This window comes from Microtus oregoni, unplaced genomic scaffold (genome assembly GCF_018167655.1).
Source record: "Microtus oregoni isolate MIOR12 unplaced genomic scaffold, Mior012 000028F_ref0000031, whole genome shotgun sequence".
Lineage (NCBI taxonomy): Eukaryota > Metazoa > Chordata > Mammalia > Rodentia > Cricetidae > Microtus > Microtus oregoni.
Genome location: NW_024543087.1, coordinates 27705360 through 27715830, shown reverse-complemented (window position 1 = coordinate 27715830; position 10471 = coordinate 27705360). Strand labels below are relative to the sequence as shown.

Sequence of the window (10471 nt, the reverse complement as noted above, 5' to 3'; positions counted from 1 at the left end):
ATGTGACTGAGTCCCCGTCTGTCCCACTCTGTCCACACCGGCTTTCTGCTGCTACTTTGGTATGCTGCCACCCCTAAAAGAAAGTTTTAGTTATTGTCTTCTTTCTGTTTCCTAAGTCCTTGAACTTCTCAGTTCCCACAGTTAGACTTCAGATTTTTCCCCAGGTTTCACCTAAGCTCTAGTCTGTGTTCTCCCATATAATTCATCTTTCACTTAGAGTTCTTTGTATATAATAGTTCCTAATCTTTCTGAAAAATCCTTTCACCTATACTGGTCTCAAGGCATAATTGGGACAGGTATATGCTGGGTTGGAAACCACTTTATGCCCTGTAGCAGTAGATTGTACTGAGTACTGAACCTCAAGTTCTAGAATCTGTTAAGCCATTGGCCAAAAGCAGGTTTCCTAAACAGGTTACAGTATGTACTTGTTTGGACTGTGGTGATCTCACTCCTGGTATCTTTGCCAGCCCTAAAGGTGTGTTACTCTAATTTTGAATGCATTGGACTCCCTGTTCAGTACCATTGAGTTCTGGCCTGAGTGCTCCCACTCATAAGGTCTTTTGTAATCTATTACTGATGTAGGGAGTTATTAAATAACTGGCCAAAAATAATGTAATGTATCTCAAAGAGACAATGACAAACTAAATGTCTGGAGGTTGAGCACTGGCCTTGAGTTGTTCGGCCGCTTGCACGTACAAATCTGATTCTTCCTGGTGTTAAGTAGGGACTGATGGAGAAAAAAAATAATGTTCTATGTCGGCGGAGGTTTCTGTCCCTCCCAGTACCGTAATAAACACACAGACACTATATATATATATATATATATATATATATATATATATATATATATATTATACACTGCTTGGCCAATAGCTTAAGCATATTTCTGGCTAAATCTTATATCTTAAATTAACCCACTTCTATTATTTTATATTTTACCATGAGGCTCATGACCTACTGGCAAGGTTCCATCTGACGGCTCACGTCTTTCTCCTCTGGTGGCTACATGGCTTCTCTATGACTTTGCCTACTCTATATATCTCTTTCAGCCTGGCTTTACTCTGTTAAGCTATTGGCCAAAAGCAGCTTCTTTATTAACCAATGGCAATAAAACATATTCACAGCATACATCATCTCCCACATCAGTCATAGAAATCGGCTTTTGAAAGTATGTCTGTGACTTCGTTGAAGTGCTCTTAAACATGTGGTAGGACAGTCCCCTACTACATGTATGGAAAGATCTTTGTGACACATGGCCAAGACCCTAAGAAAAACTCAGGCTTCATAGACCATCGAGGACAGACAGACTCTTGAGCCGGCCTTCCCTCTGTCTTGAGAGTCCACTGGCACTTTGCTCTGACAAACCTACCATTGCTGAGTCTCTTCTCTGTCTTTTTTTTTTTTCTCTAAGACCAGAAAGCTTTGGGACCTCTAGTCCAGGAACCATACTAATTAATGTAAAATATGTCCAACTATTGGATAAAATAACATTTTCAGAAAAACTCTTTACTTTCCGTTTCCCACAAATGGTTTATATTTGGGACTGTGTGTTCTTTTTGTTCTTTCCATTCAGAATATACTTTCTTCCTTTACTGCTGAATCTTTCCAGATCTGGTTCTAGGTCTGTTCTTTCCTTGAGATTCATGAGATATATTGTTTGATAATCTGTATGTAATTTCTGTTATCAAATACAACTTATTTCAGCTGAACACAGTCATGTTTGGTCTATCTCCTGTATATTCCAAGAACTGTAAGCTACCTAGAAGCTAAACTTGGTCAGGCATGGTGGGTGCACACTTTTAATCCCAGCACTTGAGAGGCAGAGGGAGGCAGATCTCTGAGTTCTAGGCGAGTATCCTGGTCTACAGAACAAGTTCCAGGGCAGCCAGGGCTACACAGAGAAACCCTGTCTCAAAAAAACCAAGAAGGGGAAGAGGAAGAAGAAACTGAGCTTAAGAAAATTCTAGAGAACTCACCAAAATTAAAAAAAGAAGAAGAAAAGAAAAGGAAGCCCAGCAGTGGTGGCTCACACCTTTAATTCTAGCACTAGGGAGGCAGAGGCAGGCAGATCTCTGTGGGATAAAGTCCAGGCTGGTCTACAGAGCTAGTTCCAGGACAGCCAAGGCTATACAGAGTAATCATATCTCAAAAAGAAAGGAAGGAAGGAAGGAAGGAAGGAAGGAAGGAAGGAAGGAAGGAAGATTGATTGATTCAGGCATTCCTTAGCAATATATAGCAGTGTGCCCAACACAAATACTTTTGTTGAATCAAACAGAAAACCCAAAGAGGATGCCGGAGTGACAGTTTCACAGTTAGGGGTAGTGGGGACTTCTAATTGCGAAGTGCTCAAGTTTGGTTCCCCGCGCCCATGTGAGGCAGCTCACGACCACCTCCAGCACGTGTGCGTGCACACAAATAGTAAGGGTTTTCACTGAATGACACAGAACTAGCCACAGCATTTGCTTTCCATTTAGAATTTTATATCTTTTTTAAAGTACTTTAAACTTAAATTTTGGAGATTGAGCTCAAATATCAGTAATTCTTCAATGCAATTATCACTTTGGGCTTCAACCCAAATAAACCAAAATAAAAATATATTATAACATTATTATGATGGTAGCATTATTATGCTAAGATAATAAAAGCAAAATACATTTAGCATATTGGCAGTAATAGACACAACTGCTTTTCCTTTCAGAGAAACACATGTGCAGTTCTCACTAAAGCATGTCATGAAATTAATACACTTTCAAAAGAACGTGATTATCTTTCAAAGTAAAGCTTGCAATGAGAAGAGAAACACTACTCTCATTTCTAACAATGCTTGGGCATGTGCCAAAGAACTACTTGTCTTTCCAGATAAACACGTCTATCTATTGGTATTTATTTCTAATTCCCTTTCTTAGACCCAAACCCCTCAGAAAGTACTACTGTCCCCAAAGGTCTCCCAGCCATCTTGTTTGATGGTGGACTCTCATGCCATACATGTGAACTCACTGGGTTTTCCCCCCAAACTCCATCCTATATCAGTGTTTTGGGACAAGCTCAGTTGCTGCTAGGATATGATGTCCTTTGTATCCAAAATGAATTTGTATGTGCCCAGAATTGAAATATATAGAACTTACCAAGAAAAATGAAGAAAGGTAATTTTTATTAAAGCTCCGCAGCCTCTGCTTTTACTTTTCTTGCAGATCTCAGCTTTAACAAGTTGTTTCTTTTCGCCCTCGGGCTTTCTCTTCCTTTCAAAAAACAAAGGATCTTAAGATTGGCTAGTTGGCTTAATGGGTAAAGTGCTTGGACATGAAATTGGATCCCCAGTACTCAAGTAAAAGCCAAGTGTAATGTCATATGTCTGTTGCCAAACACTGGGTTGTAAAGACAGGCAGATCCTAGGGGTTTGCTGGCCAGCCAAGTCTAGCTGAAATGGTGAACTCCAGGTTTACTGAGAGACCTCATCAAAAACTTAGATGGAGAAATGATTGAAGAAGGAATGCTGACATCAATGTGTAAGCACATACACGCAACAGTACACAAGTGCGCACACACACACAAGAGAAAAATGATCTTGTAAAATACTTATGTGAAACTTAGTTATGTAGTTTGGCTATTGTGCCGTTATAAAGTGTCTTAATTACTATGGCTTTGTGATCAATCTTGTTGCAAAGATTTGTTTCATTTGGCAATATAAATATTAATTTTAAAATCAGCTATTGGGGAAGGAACATAGAAAAGAATATAAATCAGTTAATATTCTCAACTTCCATAAAATACAAGAAAAATTATCAATCTTAAAGCTTTTTTTTTTTTTTTTTTTTTGGGGGGGTTTTTTGAGACAGGGTTTCTCTGTGGTTTTGGAGCCTGTCCTGGAACTAGCTCTTGTAGACCAGGCTGGTCTCGAACTCACAGAGATCCGCCTGCCTCTGCCTCCCGAGTGCTGGGATTAAAGGCGTGCGCCACCACCGCCCGGCAATCTTAAAGCTTTTTAATGGAAAATCTTTAACATTAGTGAATCAAGAGAATGCAGGTGAATCCACGTGTCCCCATAGCTTGCTCCCATCATCCCTTGTTCTTCTGTTACAGCAGCTCACTCCTTATCCCCACTTAACATTAAAAGTGGATTTGTTTGGAAGAAAATCAAGAGAAATATTTAGAGAAGTTTCTAGAGGCCTGGAGAGATGGCCTAGAGATTTAGAACACTCATTGCTCTTGCAAAGGACCTTGGTTTGGTTGCCATTTGTCCACATGGTGGCTCACAACCATCTGTTCCTCCAGTTCCAGAGGATCTAATGCCCTCTTCTGACCTCCTTAAGCACCAGGCACACACACAGTGCACAGACATAACTTGAAGCAAAGTTTGAATTATTTCTGTTGAAAAGAGAACTTTGGGAATTTATCTTTCTAACTAACACATAGAGGAATGCTGGTATAGTAGCCATTAGATTAATGAATCTTAATTCCAGGGTAGTTTGGGGGTAGTTTTAAAAATTCTATATAGTTTACTTTGTGTTTTTCTAATAAGCTGTGTAATTTTTATTGAATTAAATTTAAAATGTTTTGAAGTTATAATATTAAAGTTTTGTTTAATTGATTTCTGAGAATTTTAACTTTCAGGGTGCTGTTCTACCTCAAGAAATAAGTCAAGTAGCCCAACCACATAAAACTGGCTTTAATGACAACAGTGTTAAATACCAGCAAAAAACAAAACATGACCCTCACCGAAAACGTAAGTTTAAGGTAGAAAAGTGTTGATCTGCCTTTTTTCAGTTGTTTTTGTTGTTTGTTTTTTGAAGAGCTTTGTTGAAATGTAACTCATACGTTAAAATAAATTCATCAGGCAAGTGAGGTGGCTCCACAGGTAAAGAGGCTTTCTGCTCAAGCCTGGCAACTTGAATTCAATCCCAAGAGACCCATAGTGGAAGGAAACAGCTCCCAGAGTTACCCTCTGATCTGCCTGCATGTATACCTACACACCAGAAGAGGGCAGCAGATCTTATAGATGGTTGTGAGCTGCCATGTGGTTGCTGGAAACTAAAGTCAAGACCTCTGGAAGAGCCATCTCTCCAGTTCCCCGAGAATAGATTTTTTTTTAATATGTATTTATTTATTTATTATGTATACAATATTCTGTCTGTGTGTATGCCTGCAGGCCAGAAGAGGACACCAAACTCCATTATAGATGGTTGTGAGCCACCATGTGGTTGCTGGGAATTGAACTCAGGACCTTTGGAAGAGCAGGCAATGCTCTTAACCTCTGAGCCATCTCTCCACCCCCCACCCCAGAATAAAATTTTTAAGAGCTTTCTTACTTGTCTCTTACACTTCTTTTATCTAACCAAGAATGTATTGCTATAATTTAATCTTACTAAATTACAATTCTGACCAGATTACTATTGCTCAGAACCTTTCTGTGATTGCTTGCCCATTGCTTACAACTTAACTCCATGTGTTTCAATATCTCCCAGCTTATGACTCACCTGCCTCTTTAGTTCCGTTAGACTTGACATTATTCCTTATCCTCCTGCAGAACGGACACATTAGGTACAGCCCTTTCTACTTTCATGTCTTTTCTCGAACCTTTTTCCTATATTCTAAACCTCCTCTTTTGCACTTGGAGACCCTACCACCCTTCCAAGCCTGATTAAGATGCCACTCTCTTTTCCCATCTAATCATCTGCAATTATCTTTCTCCATCTCGCCTGGGTTATAAATTTCTTCAGTTTATGCTTCTTCTCATTTGTTGCTGTGGTCACTGCCTGCTATGGACCAGCACCTAGGTTTGAGCTCCAGCCTTGACAGCATAGGGGTGGGGGGCACAGACACAGGAGAAAATGAAACACCTTGAAATACTTTAAACACTGTTTTGCAGTGGTAAATACATGATGATTTAACTGGTATTTAGTAAGCTCTTTTGTTTCTCAAAATTTCTGTTTTCTTGTCTCCAGTTAAGGAAGAATATAAGAGTCCTAAAGCTGAGTGCCAGACACAAAAATTGTCTAATAAGCAGGTAATTTTTAAAAAATGTTTAATATCTGGATGTTCTTGTACAATTAGTTATTGTATAGCATCTAAGTGATTTTTGAAGCCTCTTAAATAATCCGTAAGGAATGCGCTGAAAGCCATAGTCACAGTCACATGATGGATGTCACACAGCTGGAGTCTAGGGTTCAGAATAGACATCTGTCATCCTCATTTCACCACTTAAGAGTTGGGTAGTCGTAAGCAATTCTTAACAACCTCGAGAGGCTGGAGAGATGGCTCAACAGTTGAGCACTAGCTGTTCTTCCAGAGGACCTGGGTTCAATTCCCAGCACCCATATGGCAGCTCACAATTATCTATAACTCCTTTCCAGGGTATCTGACATCCTCATACAGACATACCTGTAGGCAACACTGATGTACTTAAAATAATTAAATTATTAAAAAAAAACACCTCGACTTCTTCATCTTTAAGATGGAAGTAAATTATTGATCACTTAAAACTTTTCTCATGTATTAATAAAATACTCAGGAGTGTCTGTGTGTATGTACACTGGTGGCATCATTTAAAAGGTGAAATTGATCGGGCAGAGGTGGCGCACACCTTTAATCCCAGCACTCGGGAGGCAGAGGCAGGCGGATCTCTGGGAGTTCGAGGCCAGCCTGGTCTACAGATTTAGTGCCAGGACAGGCTCCAAAGCTACAGAGAGAAACCCTATCGTGAAAAACAAAAACAAACAAAACAAAACAAAAAGTCAAATTGCACAGAGTTAGAATGAGGGAGCTGAGATCATACATTATATTTTATTTTACAAAGTCTCCACTGTTCAATAAAAAACATGTAGACATCTTCAGAACCAAAGAATTTGGGAATTATGTATCCTTTTAGGCATATATATCACACTTAACTACACATTTTTGAGTGGATCTCTTGGCTTGGGAACAAAGGTCAGTGGGAGCAAATGCTGATTTGTAGACAAGGTCTCTTGTAGCACAAGTTGGCCTCTTAGTAGGTAGCTAAGGCTAGCCTTGAACTCATGATCCTTCTACCTCTACCTTCAAAAGAGTACTGAGATTAGAGGTGTATGTCACTACTTTCAGCAAAATAATGTTTTTAATAGTAGAGTAAAATACATAAGTTTGAGAGAAACAATAGTACTAAAATACAGTTAGGATCTGGTAAGGTCTGTGTCCTCTAAGGGCTTCTTCTTGGCCTCTAGGTAGAGGCTCCTGTCTTAAATTCTGACATGTTAGAAAGAATGCAGTTTTCTTTCTTTCTCCTTTTACGGTTGCTAATCCTGCTGTGAAAATGCCACTTTATGAAGCTGATTACCTCCTGATTGAGGTGTGGGGGACACAAACACAGAGTCCTTATCAGTGGTTGTTGTTCATATTCAAAATTGAAAGAAATCTAAATCTTATTCACAGGTTAATGAGAATAAAGATAATCCCCTCCCCATTCTTTCTAATGGCAGTACTTGGAGCCGGAGATTTGGCTCACTAGTTAGGAGCACTGCTTGCTCTTCCACAGGACCTGGGTTCAATTCCCAGCACCTACATGGCAGCTCACTTAAATGGTGCTGCACTGACATACATGCAGGTAAAAACACTCACACATAAAAATGAATAAATCTTTAGAGAGAGAGAATGCAATACATAAATACTTTGCTCAATTTATTCAGAATACTGTTAAAATAGTAACTATAAGTTTACTTGCACAAAAACTTACTCTTTCTTACAGACTTCTGGAGCCTCTGCCAAATGTAATATTAAACTATTGAGGAGAAATGAAAGTCTAGGAGCCTCAGAAGCCCAAAAGGTTGTGACTGGTTACCCAACTGCTATCGATAAGGTAAGTAAATAAATAAATAAATCTTTTATTCGCTGTTTCTTCCAAACTTTTACATCCAGGAGAATTACTGCATGAAAATTGAAATTTTAGAGTAAAATCTAGCTTTTTACTACTTCTTTCTTCCTTTATCTTTATGCATAAATATTTATTCTTTTAGCCTCCCTCAGGAATTGAGAACTTTTTAGCATCTTTGAATATCTCTAAAGAGAGTGAAGTGCAGTCACCTCATCACGGGGAGCCTCCAAATGAGGAGCATCTGTCTCCACAGTCGTTCGCAATGGTTCGTATGCTCAGCAGCTCTAGAGCTGCAGTCTCTCTTCCATTGGCCATGTATGCGTGCCCCGTGCCCCTGTTCAAACCCTGTGTCTCACGTTGAATCATATCTGTATCACTGTCTGTTTTGGTTTGGTTTTGGTGTTTTGGTTTGGTTTTGGTTTTTCGAGACAAGGTTTCTCTGTGTAACAGCCCTAACTGTCCTGGAACTCGCTCTGCAGACCAAGCCAGCTTTGAACTCACACAGATCTGCCTGTGTCTTCCTCCTGAGTGCTGGGATTAACCCCTGATTCTTGTATCACTTTCATCATCAGCTGAGGAAAACCAGGATGCTGTGAGAGACAGCCATCCCTTAGTGCTGCTGCTTTGGTAGGGTTTTTTTTTCCACTAAACCGTAGATCCCTGCTTTTTAAACATTGCTGTTGACTAGGCTATAAATTAAATAGGATAAAAATTATCTCTGTACGTTGAAATATGAACGTTTTTCAGGCCTTGACCATCTATCTATTTGTCTTAGATGGATTTAGTTAGCATCTTAGTTTTTAACAGCAGCAACTCTTAAAAAGAAAGAGCAAAGGCTGGGGAGATAGCTCAGTAGTAGAGCTCCTGTCCAGCATGCATAAGGACACCTCAAAAGAAAACCAAGAAGAAAGATGTATACGTTACGTAAGCCTAACATTTGCTTTCTTCTCACCCCCACATCTACCTATGAATCATTTTCTAAAAAGAAAGGAACACGGATGCTTAAAGAAATTCTAAAAATTGATAGCCCTGATACAACAGACAGTAAGAATGATGGAAAACAATTTGATAATGAAGTCACTGCTTCTCCCAATAGAAGAGATGAGCACGGACTCTTACCACATCCTGAACCAAGTAAGAAGCTGGGTGAGTTAACTGAACACAGTTACTAATAGTGACTATCATTTCCAGAAGTTTGCTTCATTTGGTGTCTTCCAAAAAAGTTTATTAGGTCTGTCTGCCTGTCCGTTTGGTGTGTGTTTACCTGTGCAGCACACATGTGATGATCAGAGAACAACTTGAAGGAGTCTGTTCTCTGCTTCCGTTGTGTGTGTCTCAGAGATTGACCTCGGGTCATCAGGCTAGACAGCGAGCACTTTCCCTATTAAACCCTCTGACCAGCCTCATTTGTTCCTTTCAAAACTAGGGGGCTGGAGAAGTGGCTCAACAGTTAATACTTGCCACATATTTGAAAAGAGCCGAGTTCACTTGTATAGCACACATATAACAAGCCAGGAAGCCCATAAACACATATTATTCCACCTACTAGGAAAGTAAGAGGATTGCTAGGTCTTGCTGGCTTCCAGCCTATCCAAGCCCCAGGTTCAAGGAGAGACCCTGCCTCCCAGGAATAGACAGAGTGATGGCAGAGGATAACCTACACGCATTCTGGCCTTCCCTTCCTGTGCACACAGACACACACACTCACATGGACACACATATATGAAGAAATAGGGCTCAAGAGATGACTCAAGGAGCCGGGCGGTGGTGGCACACGCCTTTAATCCCAGCACTCGGGAGGCAGAGGCAGGCGGATCTCTGTGAGTTCGAGACCAGCCTGGTCTACAAGAGCTAGATCCAGGACAGGCTCCAAAACCACAGAGAAACCCTGTCTAGAAAAACCAAAAAAAAAAAAAAGAGAGAGATGACTCAAGGTTAGAAGAAGAGTGTACCTCACTTGCAAAGATCCAGACTTCACTTCCCAGCAACCATATCAAGTGTCTAACAACCAGATAGAACCCAGTTCAAGGGGCTCCAGCACGTCTGGCCTTCCCATGAGCCTGTTTTCATGTTCATAAACCCACACATGGGCACGCACACACACAAATTTAAAATAACAGCAAATCTTTTAAAAAATTAAGTAAAATAGGCCAGGCCATGGTGGCACACACCTTCAATGCCAGCACTTGGGAGGCAGAGGCAGGCAAATCTCTGAGTTCAAGGCTAGCCTGGTCTACAAAAGCTAGTTCCAGAACAGGTTCCAAAGCTACAGAGAAACCCTGTCTCAAAAGACAAAAAAAAAAAGTGTGTGGCGGGTAAAGTAAATAGTTGTTCTTTGAAGCCTGGCTTAGTGACTCACACATGCAGCCTCTGAGCTTAGAAGGCTGATGCAGAATTTCCGTGAGTCCAGAGCCAGCCTACACTGCATAAAGAGTTCTGGGTCAGCCCGGGCTAAATCACAAAACCCTATCTGCAATAAAAATAAATAATTTTGTTTTGCTTTATTTTATTTTTATATGTTTTTGTCTTTTTTGGTTTTTTTTTCCTTTTTTTGTTGTTTGTTTGCTTTCTTCAAGACAGGGTTTCTTTGTGTTACTTTGGAACCTGTCCTTGAATGCCCAGAGATCC

General features: G+C 40.1%; 1 protein-coding gene across 3 annotated transcripts in view; it reads left to right on the top strand.

Moving 5' to 3' along the window:
- Positions 1–10471, top strand: part of Xrn1 (5'-3' exoribonuclease 1) — a 102866-nt gene that overhangs the window by 73988 nt on the left and 18407 nt on the right. For 2 of the 3 annotated variants that reach the window (XM_041676900.1, XM_041676902.1), the window contains exons 33-37: positions 4612–4723; positions 5943–6004; positions 7718–7828; positions 7986–8108; positions 8830–8989. In XM_041676900.1, coding sequence (XP_041532834.1) covers positions 4612–4723; positions 5943–6004; positions 7718–7828; positions 7986–8108; positions 8830–8989 — 568 coding nt within the window. The remainder of the gene's footprint in view (positions 1–4611; positions 4724–5942; positions 6005–7717; positions 7829–7985; positions 8109–8829; positions 8990–10471) is intronic. The other variant, XM_041676901.1, reaches the window with a different exon arrangement.